General features: G+C 45.8%; 1 protein-coding gene across 1 annotated transcript; it reads left to right on the forward strand.

Moving 5' to 3' along the window:
* The first annotated feature begins 6,178 nt into the window (after positions 1-6,178).
* Positions 6,179-10,623, forward strand: LOC101780671 (carboxyl-terminal-processing peptidase 3, chloroplastic). Its single transcript, XM_004965279.3, has 12 exons — positions 6,179-6,629; positions 6,742-6,823; positions 7,059-7,189; positions 7,294-7,380; positions 7,464-7,542; positions 8,008-8,096; positions 8,378-8,419; positions 8,656-8,775; positions 9,075-9,161; positions 9,243-9,392; positions 9,902-10,009; positions 10,099-10,623. Exons 1-12 carry the CDS (start codon positions 6,282-6,284, stop codon positions 10,345-10,347), a joined length of 1,572 nt encoding a protein of 523 aa, XP_004965336.1. The 5' UTR covers positions 6,179-6,281; the 3' UTR covers positions 10,348-10,623.
* Positions 10,624-20,662: the final 10,039 nt, after the last annotated feature.

Genomic DNA, 20,662 nt, shown 5'->3' on the forward strand with positions numbered 1-20,662 from the left:
GTACTTTAAAACATAGAAAAAAGTAAGTTCATTTTACCATTAAATAATAAAATGCATATAATTTTCTTTTAAAGTCATCCGTTGGCCCTCAAACTTTTACGCGTAGGCTGAGCTGTCCTAGCTTCTCATCGGCCGGACCCTATCAATCTCATTGGACAATTGGCCAAACCATTGTAGCTTTATCGGCCGATTCATTTAGCCATGGCTTCTTGTTTAGTCACATCAGCCACTTTCTTTTCCTTTTGACACCAACCCTGATTCGTGTCAAAAATCGGCGTCAACATATGCCCCCCAGTTTTGGTGTAAAACATATCTTTTGCTCCAAATTTCTCTCAACTCCGATTCCTTCTCCTGGAAGAGACGCAACAATAAATGCACCAAAATCCTCCTTGCTTCTGAAATCCTCTCCGTGATGATTGCATTCTCCGAACAGAGCCCTGCAAGCAATCGCTCTTTTCAAAATTAGCATAGACGGTGTGGTAAAATTCCATATTTACCCTTCTCTTGGGTCGTCCCACAAATATTCATCCTTTCCGCCGCTTCTCCTTCCTCCAAGCGAAAAGGATTCCCTTCCGGCGGAATTCGGCGAATCATCCCCCAACGTATTCCAGCGACCCCGCTCGCGCTGCTCCACCACAGCAACCCTGTGTTTCTGGTGGTAGGATGACACGGAGCATGTTAAGGAGTGCAGCCATGCAGCAGCTGGCACCAACACAGCCACAGTCTCCCATGTTTCCAGCTCAGGCGGGATTGGCCACAGCCGGTTATGTGCCCGCGGTAACGCCCGAGTACACTTCCGGTTGGGACCAACCCTCCTATCAGCACGAGGATAGTAGCTCGACGTGGCAAAGTGTGCGCAGTGACGAGTGGGCCCAACTGATCCATCAGGACTGGTCCACTAGTTCTAGCTCCGGTGGTGTTCCTTCCACATCCGTTGCTCGGTGATCATTCTCAGCTCGAGACCACACCGGTCTACGCAATAGCTGAGCGAGCTCACCATGCGTACTAGCAACATGGAGGAGTCGCTGAACCAGCACATCCAGTCCACTCAGGATTGGTAGCAACAGATTGGCGAGAAGATCCACGCCTTGTAGCAGTTTCAGCAGCACAAGCAACATGAGCTGAGGGCTTATTTTTGTTGGACGGGGTACAACCCCAACCAACAACAGTGAGCCTAAAGCTAGCTTGGGGGAGGACCCCCACAAGAGAGGTAAATTATATCTTTATTGTTTTCCGAATTTGCATGATAAAAACAAATAACAATCTAAAAAAACTAAAAAGGCAAAAAAATATTTACTATTTTTCTATGCGCAGTAAGAATGTTTTAATTCCTTATGGTTGAAATGATGAATAGTTGCTTTGTTTATTTTCTCTCATATATCTTGTTACAACTTAGTATCCTACCCATGTTTTTGAGTTTGTTGGCTTCCATGATCAAACCTTAGCTTGAAACTTGTGGGTAGCAAAAAGCATGATTCATGTCTAGGTTGTTGTGAGATATGATATGGTAGAATAGAGTTGCTATGATCTTGTTCTATGTGATGCTTGATATCTGGAGTTTTACTTTTGAAAAAAAATGCTAAAATGATAAGTTCCTCAATGATGACAAATTCCTATCCAACGTCATATGTTGATTCTATTACATAGCCTCCACATATGCAGCTTCTTCTCTCATTAAGCCTTATCAAATTGTTGTGACCCTTAGTGAGATGCTTTTTCATACTCCCATGATCAAGATCACGTACACTCCACCACCATATGCTAAACTCTACACTGGGAGTTAGCAATCGTCATTTCATCCATCCACAAAATAAATCTCGATGTTGTTTATGACCTCTCTCTCCAAAGTTATGCTTGCAAAAGAGACTTAAGCTATGCAAAAATAAATAAAGGACATGCTCAGAAAGCATGATTAAAAAGAGAGATAGAAAAGAAAAGATAGCCCATGTCTCAAGAGAAAAAGTAAAGGAGAGAGAAGGATCATAAAAAAACGAGTCCACATACCATCCACCATATGCACCATCCTCACACATGCACATCTTGATCAGGTTGTATGACTTGCTTCTCCAAAGGATCCAGTCTTTGACTTAGCAACACATGAGAAATAGGTATGCCTTGATTCTTCCCCACCTATAGCTCCACATATAAGCTTATTAGGAGTAGGTTGTGAAAGAAAGACAATTCTATGCGTTGGTGAGGAATCATACACATTGAGCGATCCGAAAGTATCATTTGGGGAACTTTGATTTTTTTTGAAAAACTTTGCAAAACCTCTAGATTGATGGTTGATCAAAGGATGAGTGATTGGTGATCTATAAAATCGTTCTATCTTTCAACCACCCAAGATAAGGTGAAGCTACATGCCCCACAAAAATAAGGTAAGAGGTAAGATCAATGCCAACTTATTCAATTCTTGGTAGAATATTTTGTTGTAGTCATGGCATAAGTTAGGAATACAACATAGTAGCGACTCCTGATCAACCAACCTAAGTCTTAGCATTTGCTCGAGATGAGCAAAGGGCTAGCTTGGGGATGTTGTTGATGGTCGTTAAGTACCAAATATGACCATCAATATACTCAAGAATAAAGAAGGATTGGCATTTCTTACATGCATACTTAGTTAAGAATAATGTAGTTCCACTTGTCCTTGGAGAATATTTGGTTGCAAGTGATATAACACAAAAGGATGGAGAAAGCACACTCTATGGATCCAAGAAACATATTTCTCACCAATGGGAGGTTGCCATGTGTTCATCCCATGGATTGAAGGGCCCACAAACTACCACAACCGCCTCAATCCACTAGATAACGCACACAACCGCTATTAGGACCCACATGTCAGACTACCACACGAAGGCGGTTGCAAGAGGAGCCACCAAGGATTTGGTCGAACCCTTGGATCGGCTGAACCGTCTCTGGCTCCTCTGCTGATCAGCTTCCACGTGGCGACGGTTGATGGGCTTCCATACATTGGTTATAGGATATTCCTCGAAGATTCCCTAGCAAAAGCGTCTCTTGGAGCCTATAAATAGAGAGGCACCTCCTCTATTCTTACACACACCACAAGTTGAATCACTCTCTTCCTCTTAGTTTCCAAGTTAGTGGAGTTAGGCTAGAGTAGCTCTGCTTTAGGTTCTAGGTCTCCTTGGAGTCTAGGGTTTGGCTCTTGTATCTTACTTTCCTAGGTTGACTTTATTCTATTCAAAGTATTCATCTTCTTTATATAGTGTTGTGTTTGGTTCTTATATGCATGAGTTAGATATATACCCTTGCTATGTTGATGTGCTAGGCTTATACGCTCGTATGCTAATCATATACCCTTGCTATCGTAGTATAGGCTTATATACTCTCATGTATGCCTTGAGACCATGCTTCAGTACATACTCTGTATGCGTATATATACCTTGTATAGCTTAGTTGATCTATGCTATGGCATCGGTTCAATGGCCATGTTTATGATAGCTTCAGTCATAGTCACAATAGTTCAGGGTGGCTGGAGTGTTGTTAACAATGCAAGTATGGTGCTTAGGTTGCTCAGCTTCATTGGATATGAAACACCTTACGGTGTGTAGGGGTAGGCGATAGGTGGTGACATCCCTGTTCGTCCTTCATAACCTCCCACGTTCGGATACGCTGTAGGAGTTCATAAATTAATAATAACTTTGTTGGGCGGAACCGGCACGGGTACTATCTCCCCATGTGTGCACTACTATCTCCCCGTGTGTGCCTGGGTGCATAGGCCTGAGTCATATACAATGTGTATATATGTTGTGCTTGTATGATTTGTACAGTATATAGGAAGTACATATGAACATAGAACTAACTCTCGGTCCTTCTCCCTAGCTTAGTTATCTTGAGATGATTTCTGTGTGTGTCATACTACTCCTCTATCGTTATCTTACCCTACCTTGAGTATTGTCTCTATTCATACATAGTATAATCATATGTATAGTAAACTCTTTTGACCTACCCGTCTTCCTTTGGAAAATACGATACCTTTAGGAATACTTTTGATGAAGTGCTACAATAGTATATCTATATTCTTGCAGATTTATTCATGATCGTTAAATATACTGACAATAATGTGAGGGTGAAGGAGACCACCGTGGCGTGAGGGTGAAGGAGATCACCGCCATGGAGACAATCTTGTGACGGTGCGATGCAAGGTATTATATGTTTTTCTTTTCTTGCCAATTACTAAAATTCTAATTTGCAAGCCTTACCCTTTTTCTAACTTCTTATTTTAATCAAAGCATTTTTCTTCCTAACTTTGATTCGTAGTTTTTATAAAAAATACTCTAAAACTTTTTCTTAGTGAATCTACTACCTTACCTTATATTAAAGTTGCTGGCCTCGCGTCCTCTCGGGGGGCCTTGCTACTGTGCAAGGTTACTGACGCACAGACCCCACACGCAAGTCTAAATAAAATAGAATTAGGGACTCCGTTCCAGTGCGTTTTGGCCACGTGGCTCTGCTACTCCGTCTGGCGCGCGGCACGTGTACGCCCCTTCGAGCTCCCGTCCCTGATGAGCGGAGGGGTACATCCGAGGCCGCCGCCCCTGAGCTGATTGCGGCCGGAGCTGCCGTGCCACCGACCCGCCGTGCGGCGCTCGTTCACCGCTTGACCGTCACCGCCCCCGCCGATCTCCACGCGCAGCTCCAATCCGACGCGCCAGCGCTGCCTGTGGCGCTTGCGCTCGCCCTCGCGCCCACCCCCGAATCTCGCTCAATCGCCACCGCCTCAGAAGAGCACGCGCCGTAGCCATCGCTTCAAGCCGGTACCGCTCGCCTGCCGCTCGCTCGCGCCGCTGGCGTGCGCCAACCCCATTCGCACGGAGCCACAGAGGATGGAGCTCGAGCGCTGACCGGGAAGCGGCCCAACGGCCCAGCCAGAGAGCGCGCCTAGAGGCGGCGCAACAGCTCCTGTGGGCGACGTGGTCGCCCGAGCAGGCCGGGAGGCAGTGCGTCCGCCCCCGTTGGTGAGCGCGGTTGCCTCACGGCCGAGTGAGCCTAGAAGCAGCGTGGTGGCTTCACCGTCGAGCGGCCGAGCATGAGTGCCTCGCGGGCGGGCGGGCGGTGCGCCGTGCGTGCAGTGATTCCGTCGGCGAGGCAACTCTCGTACCCCGTGGTCAGGAGGGAGACCGTGTCCCCAGTAGTTGCATTGAAGGTCCCTAAACTAGTTGCACGTTCTCAATAGGTGAGTCAGACTCCAAAACTTTTTCTCAGGTGAAATGTTCCAAACGCATTCTCAAGCAGTCAAACTTTTAATGTTGTTCATTTTAAACGTAAATCTATGTCCATGATTGTAGATGGAGTGAACTTGGAATAAACTATTAAAAAGTGAAGGTGAGTCAGAAGAGGTAACATACGGTGTATTCGTGCCCCTCTCCCAAATTATCGTCAAAACGTTTTTATAATATGTTAACTTTTTCTAGAAAAACTGAATCACAACTCTTTGATGAACCTTGTGTGGTATTTGGTTGGCTCAAATGTAACCTAATCTAATTACTGAAGGTAACGAATCCCATTACATGTGTTTAGTTGCGGTGGTCTATAATCAATTAACACTGTAATCGAATCCATTACCTAAATAATATCTATACAAACTCGTTACCCCTCCTCACTCACCTAATAAGATATAACACCCACACCGTAATCTGATTATGTTACTAGAGTACAATCAAACAAAGAAGGTAATCACCCATTTCCCGTCAAATACACTGCAATCTAATTCTCTTTGCGTTTATGTTATCTTAGCACCGCCACCTTATGAATTATATTTTCGATATGCTAACAAGCACAAAGCTGAGAGGAACAAAAACGAATGGTCTGCGAAATCAGCATAACAATTCGGAATAAAAAAAACATTCTCACGGATTTTTTAGATATATACACGTGCACTTTTTTTTTTACATACAGCAATATTCCTAATCCATCAGTTTGGCCGTTTGGGTAGACCAGAGTACCGGTCTACCAGACCACCACCAGCAAACACTAGACACAGTATCTCGCGCGCACCACCACCCAAACGCCGGAGGCCGGACCCGCCGACTGGAGTGGAGATACGTGTGCGAGCCTGCGCCCGCGACGTGGACGCGCGGGAAAATCCCTCCACACGGATCTCCTCCCGTCCACCAGCCCAGCTGCTACTTCAACTGAAGACGGCACAGCCAGAGAGATTCTCGTGGACTTCTCCGGTGTCCACTTGTACACCCGTATCCCGCGCGTTCCGGAGAGAAAAGCTAGCTCTTCTCGCCATTGCCGCCGCTGGCGTCGCGTCCATGGAAATGGTGGAGTGCTCCCTCGCCGCCACTCTAGCCCCGCGCCCGCTGCCCGGCTGGGTCCGGAAGGCCCCGCCGCGGCCGGCCGTTCTTGAGGCGGGGAGAGCGAGGCTCCGGGTGCGGTCGGCGAGGCGGGAGCAGCCTCCGCTGCCGGAGCCGGTGGCGGTCCGGAGCCCCTCTGGGACGGAGCACGGCGGTCGGGCGCTGGGGCAGGCGGCGGCGGGGTTTGCCGCCGCGGCCGTGGTGTCGCTGACCGGGTTCGCCGGTGACATGTCCCCGCTGCCGACGCCCCCACCGGCCCGGGCCGAGTCGCTCACCGTCGCGTTCCCCGTCGCGAAGGCGCGCGAGGTGGGTCGGGATTCCGAGTTCCTCCGGTGCCCGTGGACGGCGGCTGCGTGTTGTTGCCAAGAAAGAAGGATTTTTCTTTTATGGCGATTCTGTTTGTTTGGGTTGCTGGCAGGTGAATCGGGTGCAGAAGACGCTGGTGGAGGCGTGGGGGCTGATCCGTGAGACCTTCGTTGATCCCACCTTCAACCATCAAGGTATAGCCCCAATTTTGCTTAATAGTGCTGTTCGAGTGCTTTCAATTGTTAATTTTGATAGAAGTGAAATGAAATTGCAAGTGTTTGGTGGGTACAGTAATTATGTCAAGTCTGCATTATTACCAACAGTAAAAAAAAGGCAGAATGCATGTTCTTGGAAATCACCACCTGAAGGCTGAAGATAAAAGAAATAGGACTAGTTATTTTCAATGTGCTTATTTTCCTGAGTGTGTAGATTGGGATCAGAAACTGCAGCAAACAATGGTAGAGATGTTTCCACTGAAATCAGCTGACGCGGCCTATGGTAAGATTAGTGGAATGCTTTCCACGCTCGGCGACCCATTTACAAGGATCATCAGCCCAACGGTATGCATGGATTGAAACAGTAAAATGTCTACGACAGCTGCTATCTGACCTGCACAAACCTGATGTGAGTTGTGACAAGTCTGTGGATGGTCTATCACATGCAGGAGTATCAGAGTTTCAGGATAGGAAGCGATGGGAATGTGCAAGGGGTTGGGGTATTCATAAACAGGGAGCCAAGCTCTGGACGCTTGGTAAGTTTGTCTTTGCTCACCTTCTTGTGAAGAGGAAATAATTAAGACAGTGTTCCAATTACTTATCCCCAGATCTGTTTCAGCTTGTTATGGACTGCATTCAGGGAGGCCCAGCCGATCGAGCAGGCATACATGAAGGCGATGAGCTAGTTGAGATAGACGGTATTTTACCTTTTTCTAGTGTTAATCTGTTCTAGTGATTGCACAAGGCACGGTTTACTATCATGTATGAATTCAGTTTTATCTTTGGCATGCTTGTAGTGTTGGTCCGTGTTATAGTATATATCCATGAAACATCTGTTTCGACTTCAGCGTTTTCTTTTTTGACAACATTGAATTATGAGTATAAAAGAATGCACCTAAATACTATAAGAAATCATTACATGGCCATATGAATTGGATGATGCAGGTCAGAACAATTTTGCCCTTAATTGTCACAACTGGCATAATTGTTAGTGGTGATTTAATATGGTTCACTTGACACAATTGAGAGCCAAATTTGAGATTGATGCTATGTCGACTATGCATTATCTTGTTTTTCCCCTACTACTGTGCAGCCAAGTTGTTATAGAACTAGCCTATGCTCAGGAGGTTTAAAATTGATGATGATATTTCCTGATTTTGTAGGGAAAAGTGTTTCTGGGTTGGATGGAGAGGCTGCAGCTCAGAGGCTTAGAGGCCGTGTAGGAACAACAGTGAAAGTGAAACTATTAGATGTATTTCCTTATCTTGAACTTAATTTTTTAATTATCCTTAGTTTCATTTAATTCTCTTTTGCTGGGTCTAAATCATACATCAACTTGACAAGTATCAGTTCAACTTCAAACACTAACAGTAAAATGCCCAGCATGTTCTCATCGCTCACCTAGCTCTCTGACATACCGAGCTTCTATTGTTACTATCATATCCCATATCCCTTTTACATAGTTAGGGGTGGAAGCATCTTTCCACGTATTAGTGTATTTCTTTTCTGACTGATGCACAATCATGTCTCCAGGGAGCTGACAATGACAGGGGTGGCAGGATTAGGCAAAAAGAGGTAAATGCCTAACATACTGTCTGAACAACTTTACAAGTCTATGCAGATTTTGAATTTTTATGTGTGTAATTTGAAAGGTATGATCTTCAATTCAATCTGAGATGTGCATTGTGCCTACGGAGCTAACCAAATTCATTAGCCACTCTGTTAAAATGCATCAGCCACAAGAGAACTATTTTCCTATTAAGAATGGATCGGTGTTTCATAATCATATCTGCTACCTTTTCTTTCCATAGGTCCAGCTATCTCGTGAAATTATCAATCTTTCTCCTCTATCAACTACAATTATCTCTCATAGGTCGGACGATGGCCATGAGTGCAAGACTGGGTATGTTAGACTAGCTGCCTTTTCTCAGGTAAATACTATACATGTTCATATTGAAGGAGTAAACATTTTGAGGCTTCCATCTGCCAGTTGGCCCAGTTATTTTGAGAACTGGAACTAATCTTACTTTATTTTTTTACAAAAACTCACATTTTCCAATTCAGAATACTTTATTTGTTGTTCAACATTAAAGAGGAATTTGGAAAACCCCTGGACTTGTTTTACTGTAAACATAATATGTTCATATTTTAATTTTCAGTCATATCCTGAAGTACTTCCTGTATGTCCTTTTGAGACCATTCATATGATGTCGTTTTCTTTTAAAATCAGACTGCTGCAGCTGAAATGGAAAATGCCGTAAAAAGGATGGAGGATGAGGGTGTCGAGTCATATATTCTAGATCTGCGGAATAATCCAGTCAGTCTAATTTTTTCACAATTGCTCTTCAGAAGTTCAACAGCTAATTTTTTCTTGCACTAATCTTGCTTTTTTGAATAGGGTGGATTGGTCAAAGCTGGTCTCGATGTGGCTCAAATTTGGTTGGATGGAGATGAAACTCTTGTCAACACTATTGATCGTGAGGGGAATGTGCTACCGATAAATATGATCCAAGGGCATTCATTAACACATGACCCTCTTGTAGTGCTTGTGAGTTTTCCATTCAGTGCACCTTGGACTGTGCTTCTTTTCTGTTCTACACGGCTACAGATTTTGCCATAAATAACCACTGCACTGCTAATACTAACCATGGATTTAATTAATTTTACCTTTGGAAGAATGATCATCCATATCACATTCTTTGATCGTTCTGTATTTCTTCGAAAACATCATGGCACTGAAGCCTATTTCCTCACTCTTAACAAAATGGTCCTTGAACTTACAAACATTTTTTGAATAAACTCAGACAGAGAAAATAAAACAGGATTTGTTGTTTCAATGCTTCCAAAATCATATTCTGTTTGCTGATGGACCTTCAGTGAGTTGTTTGACATCGTTATTTTTTCTCAAGGATGATCCACAACAGTACAGATATTTTTCATTCCGTAGTGGACTAGTAGACTGCATATGTTTCTGTGATGACTTCCATTTGTTAAATATGTTGAAATATTTTATCTGATTTACTTGAGACCTGCTCTGTGTTCGCGTTCATAACATAGGTCAATGAAGGAAGTGCAAGTGCAAGCGAAATCTTGGCAGGGGCTTTACATGACAATGGGCGAGCTATTCTAGTCGGCCACAGAACCTTTGGTAAAGGAAAAATTCAGGCAAGCCCAACTTCACAATACACTTGTGCTCTATTCTTTTCTGTAACATGCTTGAATTGTGTATGATTTACAATCGTGTACTATTGCAGAGTGTCACTGAGTTGGATGATGGCTCTGCTCTGTTTATCACGGTCGCGAAGTATCTCTCTCCAGCACTGCATGAAATCGATCAAGTAGGGATCCAGCCTGACATACAATGCAGCCCTGATATCCTATCTCTGCCGAGAGCGCCTCAACTAAGAGAAAACAGCGAGGCCACAAGTTTGGAGATGGATTCATGTATCATGGTGGCAGAGCAAGCGTTGGGAATAGAGCAAACAAAGGGTTCTGCTTCTTAGATGGTTCAGCTCATAGGCTCTGTATATTGTTGAATTCAACAGTAGTAGATTGTATAGCTGATAGTATAGACTGATAAAGTGCTGTAATGGTGTATATATAGGCTGGCTGATCCTCGCATGCTTGATTTTAGGCATCATCTATTCGGCGGTTCGTGGCAATGTGTATGAATTGACCTTGCCAAATGCCCGTGTTTCGTTAATTCTCAGCATGTACGACCAGAAATTCAGAATTATAGCATGAAAATATTTTAATTAGGACTGTTGATTGTTGTGTAATCTTTAAGGTTCATCAGCATCTAAAAGGTCACGGATTGGTTATTATAATAATTCCAATTTGACTCTAGAACGACCTTTGGCGGTTTGGCCACAAGGCATATTGCCTGTCCAACGTGATGTGTAAATTAAGACCACAAAATTTCAGGGCCATTTTGAAACGTAAGACTGGGAAAACGAAGTATGCAAGGATTCTACAAAATGTATCCAAACTATTGCAGTAGCAGCAACAACTTTAAAGCCTTTCAGCTCCAAGCAAATTGGAGTAGACAGAATTGAAACCCTACAGGAACCACTTATTAAGAAACACGTGAATATTGGAGTAGACAGAATTGAAACCCTACAGGAACCACTTATTAAGAAACACGTGAATATTGGTTTTCCAAACAGTTCTATTCAATGATAAATCTTTGGATGTTAAAAAGTGACCAAATGGTTGTGCTTCATGTTTAATTTCCTCTTAAAATTTTGCAACTGTAGTGTTCTATCGTACTTCCTCTATTTCAAATCGTAGATCATTTTAGCATTTCTAGGTTCATAGCTTTTACTATGCACCTAGAAAATACACTAGGTCCAGATACATTGTAAAAGCTATTAATCTAGAAATTGTTAAAACAATCTACAATTTGGAATGGAGGGAGTAGTTCCATAGAATTTTTATTTTAAAAGTCACATTATTTTGTTACAAAGGCCAAATGGGTTTGAAAATGTTTCTATACATTTTTAAACCTACAAAATATTTCTATAAAGATGTTCTTAAAAAGATTTTTTCTACTTTGTTGTTTCAAACAATTTAACTATATATTTTCTCCACACTTCCTACGTACCAGTGACTAAAAGTTGCGCTCACTCTTAGTCAATTATGCTATAGCATAATGTAATGGTTAAGATTCACGGGAATTAGGATTAGGGACTAATTGTGACTTTGAGACTTGGGAAGATCACGGATGACGGGCGAATGGTGGAGGCTATGGTTCGTGGGGCAGACTGCAAGGTGGCCCACCTGCTGGGGGTAACGGAAGTGGCGTAATTCAGCATGGGAGGGGCCAGATGGGGACGGGAACAAGTGGTGGAGCTAGGTAAACTACCGCGTGAGCCAGCAAAAAAGAGACATGATTTGAGGGTAAAGGATAAACAATAACAACATGGGAATAATTCTTATGGAAAATTAATTAGGTGCCATGTATCGACCGTAAAAAGGTTACTTTGCACTAGTATAAACATGTTCTGAATTTCTCATCAACCACACGGCTACTTAGGTAATTTTAGACCTCAACCAAGACTCCCGATGAGTAAAGCTATCAGCGGTTTCAAAAAACAATCGTATCGATTCCTCGATACAAAAAATTACAGAAATAACCAAACAGTTAGGTTTTATGTTTAATTTCCTCCTAACTTTAGGTGAACAGAATTTATTAGGTCCACTGCTTCATAAAAATTCAATTCTTTTTTTAAGACGTACGTTTTTCATGAATGAGAGAATTACAACGACGCAACTTCAAGAGAAACCCCAAGGTGCAGAGTTACAAGAGACACGACCGGTGACAAACAAGACAAACACGATAACAAAAAAGGAAAACCACATCACCACCACTACACTAAACACGACTAAGACGACTGAAGCCTACCCGAGAGATGGACACCAAGAACACGCGCACATCACCTATTGCCTAATAACCGGAGCCAAGGTCGAGTGAGGAAGTCATGCAAGACGATGCCTCCAAGAACGAAGCGACGCCAACACCGCCATCATCCGTTTGTCCACGAAGGAGCAGGCCAAGTCTTCACCTGGCAATTCCACACAGTATACCACCAAGTGCTGGATGAGAGCCAATGCGATGGGTTGGCAGTGAGCAATCCATGGCGACGACGATGAGGAACATCCGCAGGCACAGCCAAAGATGACCAAGGAGCGACCATGTGGCAACCGCAGTGACCCAAAGATGACCAGGAGGCGATGGGCAACGCCGGCAAGAAAAAGCAACCTAGAGTCGTGGCAGAGAACCATCGGAAGGAGAATAGAAAACCCCACTCACCTCACAACAACACCCCTAACTAATGGAGTAACCAAAACAGCTGAAAATTATGACCCAACTGACAACCTGCAAGATTAGAAAGAGATAGCGCAAAGATTGCCTACAGAACTACCAAACCAAGGTCACTCGAGCTGAAGTAGTAAAGCAGAGGGATATGCAAGACGGCACCTCCAGGGAGGGAACGACGTCAAAGATGTCGCCGTCGTCCGTCCATTCAAGGAAGAATGGAGCAAGTTTTCACTTGGCGTGACCAAAGTGTTGTGGATGACCTCGACAGCGCCCCCAACAGAGTGAGCTACATCCACGGATGTAGCCACTACTAGCACCGGACAACACAAGGCAAAGCTTTCGCTCATGACATCCACAACCAGGCACCACAAACACACCTTCGGAGACCAAGGGGGCAACCTGACAAAAGTGGCAGACCAACGTGAAGCCAGTAATAGAAGAGCACATGCAGGCGTAGACGAATCCCTTCCCCTACCCAGCAACACTCGATGACGAATATCAGGGATGACCCGTAGCGGGGCGGTCGCCATAGACGGTGGTGGCACCCCGAAGGAACATAGGGAGGATGAAGACGCATTCTCCCAACCTTACCAGTGAAGAAGATGGCTGGCATAGGCATGGCCCGATGAGCGACCACCATCGGCAACAAAGAGTGAGCCACGGATCCGGGTCAGGGGGGTAGATCTGGCGGAAGATGACCTGGGTGCGGTTGGGTGAAGGGAGGAGGAGGAGAGGGATGGGAAGGAGAGAGGAGCGCGCACAGCTGGGAGGCAGGTGGCGGCTGTTGGTGTTTAGACTCGGCAACCTACCGAGGGGGTGCCTGAGGTAGTGTTTTGGTTGGTGAGGCTCATCGAGATCAGGAACTCGAAGGTAAACGTAGACACATGATTTAGACAGGTTCAGGCCATTAAATAGCATAATACCCTATGGCCTGTGTGTTGGTTGTATTGAATTGCTTTGGAGGGGTCCCTGCCTCGTCTTATATAGTCGGGGCCACGGTTACGGGTTGGTTGATTTACAAGAATACTAGTCGGATACGACTAGAGGAGTTCTACTCTTATTACAACGAGTACTTTCCTAATCCTCGACTAGTTCCTGTCTTTCCATGTAGACTACGTCACCCTATACCATGGTCTTCATGTTAGATGTGTCTCGGTGTCCAGTCCCATATTTGGGACTGTCCAAACCTTCTGGTGGGCCCATAGATGTACGTACAACAAGGCCCTAAGTACTTTTTAGCCAAATGTAGCAGCACCAAGTACTTTTGAAGTATCTACCGACTACTCTTGATACTCCTTGAGTATTTCATCTGGTTAGATCTTCAAAGGTGCTAAAAACTGCCGTGAGGCTAGAATGTGCTCAAGCCCTTTTTGAACTTGTAATCATAGTCTTTGTATGTTATATGAAAGTGCGATGAAAGTCGCATTCCATATGGAGTAGCCCTCGAGCCTTAGGTTGAATTGAAGAATTAGGCTGCGGGTCAATCTGTAATTTACATCACTTTTCCCTTAAAACCTGGAGAAAAAACTTTCCATTGATGGACACATGGCACATAGCTCCTGAGCCATTAGCCGACTAGTTTAGTGGGTATAAGTGTCAACTTTTGGTCAACGTGACCATCTTTAGAAAATAATCTTATCTATTCCCAAAATAAAGGCAACCGCCAATCAGATCCCCTAATTTTAGGGAATCCTTTAAATCAGAAAGATCCACTGCTCAGTTTTACTGTGCCACTATTATAAATAATGGATGAAGTTTTCCCTTCCATTTTACCCTTGCCATTTGCTCTTCCAACTTCTGCACTATAGCCCTAGCGCCACCGCCACTACTCGATCTCCAAGTGCTTGCGTCGCCACCCCCCATCACTCCCAACCCCTGAGCATATGTGATTGAAAACGCTCGTGACATCAAGGATGGGGAGGAATACTGCTGCGTCCAAACTGGCTGAAGGTTTGAAGAATAAGAGATCCGGCAAGAAGAAGGAGCAGTAGTTGCTGGCGCCCAAATATGGGAAAACCAATCAGACCATGCCGCCCAGTCCCAATGCTGCTTGGAAGTGGTCAACTCTGAAGGAGGAGGAAATCAAGGTGCTCGTGGCTGCCAAGTTTCTCCAAGAGCAAGACTTTATCAACTGGAGAGTTGCTTATGATGACGCTTGCCCTTTGGAGGCCTATCCCATTGCGACAGTAATTTTTGCCCACTTTATCGAGCGAGGTCTTGTATTGCCAACCTCAGATTTCTTCCGAGGTTTACTAGATTATTATAAGTTGGAGTTAGTTCATCTAAACCCCAACGGGGTCTTCCACACTACGATCTTCATGCATTTCTATGAGGCTTTTCTAGGAATCATACCCCACTTTCAACTTTTCCGGAAGTTCTTTCGGGTGAAGCCGCAACCCAAGACTGAGCACATAGCCCTTGTTGGTGGTGCGGGAATCCAGATGTGGTAGGTGATGAGGGATCAATATTTGGACTATGAACTCATAGATTCCAATGCAGAGTGGAAGGAAAGATGGGGCTATATTGGCAACCATGTTCCTCGGCTACCCAAGTTATCAGGCCACAGGCCTGTATGGAACAACTGTTGGTTGGATGAGCCAAACACTTTAGAGTGCCTTCAAGTACCCGAGCTGATGAAGCGGATAGTAGATTTGAAGAAACAGGGTCTGGTCAGTCTTGCGTCGCCTTTAGCTTTATGAGTGGTGATGATGAGGAAGAGGAGGCTGTAGTCGAATCCTCCAGCAGCACTAGCTCTGATGCCGCTGAGCGATTTGAAGTCAAGGCTCAGCCATCTACAAAGGCTGGATGCTCCTTTGGAGCGAAGAAATGCTCTGCAACGGAGGCTTTTGAAGATACAATTCCCACGCCGCCAAAGAAGAAACGGTTCGTTGTGACTAAAAGGGTCGTGAAGAAGTCCGTGACTACACAGGATACCCTGTCCAAGGTAATTACCTTTGAGGAGGGTCAAGACCCCGAGTATCACACTTTGCCGAAGAATATCTCCGACATCACCACCGTGTCTACTCTTGATGACACTGGTGGTTTGCAAGTGATCGAGCTGGCGACGGATGCAAAGAACGCAGTTGCTCTGGCTGCTAAAGACAAGTCACTAGTGACTGATGAGATAATTGAGGTTGACGACGATCTATCACCCCTCAGTGTTGGTGATGACCGTCCATCTAGTCACACTGTGGACCCTGCCAACGTAAAAACAACTCAAGGATTGGGAGGAGTACCTCAAGCTGGTCAATATCCCATTGCGGATGCACAGACCGCGCCCAAGGTACCTTCCCTGAGCGTCAAGCCCTTGCGCTTAATGGGAGAGCCCAAACTAAAGCTGAAAAGATCATCTAGGTAATCCTGGTTCTCTTGCGACTACCTATTGTATCTCGTCATCTTCGCTACTCAACTTTGTGAGTTCTTGGTTTTGTAGGAAATGCTCGGACATGGAATTCTCACGGCCTGGTGAAAAATCCAGTACTGATGGCCTTGGCCTCTAAGCAAAAGATCCTGGCCTGGCGCCATCAACCCCTATGCCTCAAGAGCATCCTGAAGAAACAACGACTACACCGAGTGCTGTAGTCAGTGTGGCTGCATTAATGCACAAGGTAGTCAAGTTAATGGCGGGTGTAGAAGTGCCAGCCCCTGTCATCCATACATCTATGGGCCCACCAGAATATTTGGATAGTCCTAGATATGGGGCTGTACACCGAGACATGTCAGACATGGAGACTACGGTGCAAGACAGCGTAGTCTACGTGGAGGACAAGAACTAGTCGAGGATTAGGAAACTACTCGTAGCAATTAGAGTAGGACTCTCTAGTGGAATTCGACTAGTACTCTTGTAAACAAACGACGTGTAACCCTGCCCCTGGCAATATAAGGCGAGGTAAGGACCCCCTCCAAAGAAGTTCAATCAATACAACACAACCAACACACAGGACGTAGGGTGTTACGCGACATAAACGGCCCAAACTTGTCTAAATCGTATGTTCGAGTTCACCTTCGAGTTTCTGATCTCAGCGAGCCCCACGCATAAAACACTATCTCAGGTACCCCCTCGGTAGGTTGCCGGGTCTACACACCAACAGCTGGCGTGCCAGGTAGGGGCTCTGTAACATCCGCAAAATCACCAACTTAAATCACCCATTAAAATTTTTTTTCAAAATTTTTTTATCGTTGAGCTCCCAAAAATCCAAACTCTTCCCGGCGATTTTGCCATCCCGGCACCCAAGCCGACACCATCCTTTTATCCTCTCCCGTAATTTTCACCGCGTACCATCGACAGACCGCCGCGCGTGCTCCGACCGTATGCCTCAATCGTCGCCAGCTTCACCTTTCTTTTCCTCTTTTTCCCCCATATATTTTCTTTTCCCTCCTCTCTTTCTTTCTCTCTCTTTCTTTTTTCTTCCTTCTTCTTTCTTCTCCTTCCTTCTTTTGTTCCTCCCTCCTCCTTTCTTCTTCCTGGCACCACCCCGTTCTTCCTCCTGGCGCCTGGCGCATTAACTCCTCCCAGCGCCCACTTCCCCTGGCGCCATACATCCGGCCCCCCTGGCGCTCGGCCCCCGGCCCCACCGATCCCGGTCTCTGGCCCCGCCTGCACCTCCGGCCCCACCCACGTCACCCGGCGCCGGCCCCTGCATGCTGGCTCCCTGCGTCAAGGCAGCGCGCCCGGCGCCGACGCCAGCGCGCTTGCCAGCCGTGCCACCCGGTGCCGGCTCTCGCACCGCGCCTCCGGCCCCCCTTGTGCCGCACACTGCCGGCCCCGTGCCCCACCGCCAGCACCGCCTGCCCGGTCCCCTACCGCCACCACCGGCCACCCTCCCCTCGCCGGCCTATAAAAGGCCTCGATGCCCGGCCTCCCTTGCCACTCCACCACCACCCCAGCTCGCCACCCCAACCTCCACCCTCTCCAAGCACCGCCACCGCCAGTAGCACCGCCGCCCGTGCGTCGCCGCCTCCTAGCCATCGCCGGCCGCACCTACCCCATCTCTAATCCACGGAGGTAAGGGGCAAAATGAGACCCCCTCGACTCCCTCCACCTCCCCCCGACCTTCGGCGCCACCGGTGAGGCTCCGGCCAGCCGGCCGCCGCCGGTCCCCAACCCCCACTCCCTCCCTCTCTGTTTCTGGGAGAAGAAGGGGAAAAATTCCCCAAAATTCCGATCTAACCCCGACCTTTCCCCAAATTACAAATAGGCCCTTCCACCACTCTCAAGCACTTCTCTTGGATAAGCCCCTCCACCTCCAGAAATATTTACAAATAGGTCCCTAGTTCCTCGCAAATCAGTCCTAAACCTCCTTTTTAAGCCCCTAATCCATGTTTAACTCGTCATTTCATGCGCCAAACTTCCTCCAATTTATCCCAAATTCAACCACGTCACCCTCCAGTATACTTCCGCCGATCCATATCCAAATTTCCTAAAAATACTCTTTCTACCTATTTTCTGTTCGCGTTTTCTGTTCGGAGCTCAACGGGTAAAAACCGATTTTCTTTTATTTATTTCTGTGCCCGTTTGTGTGTGCTGTAGATCGCGGAGTACTCAAGGAGGAGCACGAGGAGGAGTTTGACCACGAGCCCGAGCCCAAGGACCAGCAGCATGAGCCGGAACTCCCGGAAGGCTTTGAAGATGGCAAGTCCAATCTCACCCTTTGATGCATATTCAATTCCTAGTTTTTCAAACACAACCTATTGACCTGTTTTATAAAATGCATAATGTTTTATTGCAAGACATGGTTGGATAGCCACCCCTTGATTGCTATGAATATTCCTTGTTATCCTATGTTTATCTCTAAATATGACTTGCTCTGTTTAGATGATAACTACTGCTAGAATGCTTAGGAATTCGTTACTCAACTTCAATCATGATTACAATGATTTATTTGGAAAATAAATGCGTGAGTGTGTTCAAATGGGAAAATGGGTTTCCGGGATTAAAGGCAAGGAATGTGTAGATGAGATGGATGGGTGTTTCTTGTGTGAAATGCCAGGATGTTGTGCTCGTACCTTAGTGGTTGAGCAAAGTCGGGAGATATCCATCTTGTCATGGTTAAGGACCGAGTTGATGTGTCATCTTGCCTAATTCAACCATCGTGCAACCACTCGACCATTGTATGGGCAACGGCTTAGCATAAATCCCACTAGCTAAACTGATGGTCTTCAGGTGTGCTGGTGAGCAACGGGAGCCCATGGAAAAGGAGTAAGATCTTGGTGACTTAGGTCCCGGTTACGGTCTCGTGGATGAGCCGTGAACCCCTTGGGTGCTTCCGTGTGGACTAGTTAGTCTTGGCTAAGGTGGGTAATGGCATCCGCACTAGCACTAAGGTGATCATGCTGCGGTACCCTACTTGTGGGAAAAGTGTACAACCTCTGCAGAGTTAAAACCTATCTGGCTAGCCGTGTCCATGGCATTGGACGAGTTACGGCTTGGTCACATAACTAGCACTTGGGAAGGGATGGTTTCGTGTGTGTGTGTGTTGGATTTTGGAAGTGTCCGGCAGTTGTGCCATGAGCTATGGCGGACGGGGAGTCCAATAGCAATAAAATTTGGATCCTTTGTGTAGGGTCAACCCCGCTCAATGTTTCGGTTACTAAAGAAAAGCTTTACAAAAACTCTTTTGAAAACAAGCCTGTGCATGTGTTGAAAATCTAGCTTTATTGAAAAAGAACCTTAGCCTATCCTTGTTATATCCTATGCATATACTTGATTGTATCCCCCTTTGTGGATGGGGTTGGACTTGTTGAGTACTTTTGTACTCACCCTTGCTTCGTTGCTACAGAGGAAGACCCGGACTTCATTGCCGAGGAGTCTGAGTAGGAGGTTGTGTCCGCACCCAATGCTGCCTGTGGTGTTGGCCTTTCCAAGATGCTTCTGCTGCCGTGTAGTCCCGAGTGTTGTCTTTTGGCAGTCGCTTGGTTAGCCACTATTATTTATTTGCTTCTTATTGCTGCGTGGCTTTCACGCTCACTCCCTCAGGAGTTGTACGGTAACTGAATTATCTGTTGAATAAATGTGCTATCAGCCTCCTGGGACTGATATTTGCAACACATTTAGTCTCTACCTATGTGGGGATGCTTCAGGCTCTCGTTGAGAATCCACTGGCAAACTCGATGGCTCAAGTCATCATCAAGCCCATCGTCGCATTCGAAGCGGGCGTGACATTCACCTTTAGCTCCTGGGTTTGCGTTGCAGATGGAGCTGGAAACTGCCACCACCACATCGCGCTGACCCCAGAGGAGAAGTAGTACGACATTAACGAAATTTTTGACCTATTCCGAGGCTTGAGAGACGAGTCCGTGTCCAACTTGTATTCTCCCACTAGTCAGATTGGTTCCCACGAGCTGGCGCTTAAGCCATCGTGCGAATCAGTCTACAATACAAGTCGATTCCTGTTCGGACTCCAAAACTCGGGTGCTGTCTATCAAGACACCCTGTCAAGATCACAATTCAACTCGGATTTGATCAAGGACCTCGACTACTACTCGGATTCGGATGAGAAGACTCCTTTATCAGATCGACAGCAGTGTTGATGCCAGAAATTGGACGATGACTCCGGTTTCTGCGTTGGACACACGACCCGGGAGAATCTGCTTAGCTCCTGTTCGGGTTATCACCCTGGTGCGGTTTTCGCAGCGTGCCAGTCAATCTGACCTATTGATTGATAAGAAAAGAAAGGTATTAAATTCCAAAGGTTCGATCAGTTGAAGTTCCGATCTATTTCAAAGGATGTATCAGCAAATTGGCCAAATTAGTGTAAAGATGACGGACTATGAAACAGCCGATGATCCTGTAGCAATTGTAAAAGAAACCACTAGAGTAACCTAAACAATGCTACACAGGCAACACTTGGAACAGATCTAATCGGCTGTATGATAATAAACAAAATATTGATATAGCCGACAGTTCGTGTCTCAAGCTGGATAACCGGTGATAAAAACTAAAATAACAGGTAAAACCTATAATTCTAGTAAATATTGATAACTGATGAAAAAATCTA

The sequence above is a fragment of the Setaria italica genome, chromosome IV (assembly GCF_000263155.2).
Source record: "Setaria italica strain Yugu1 chromosome IV, Setaria_italica_v2.0, whole genome shotgun sequence".
Classification (NCBI taxonomy): Eukaryota; Viridiplantae; Streptophyta; class Magnoliopsida; order Poales; family Poaceae; genus Setaria; species Setaria italica.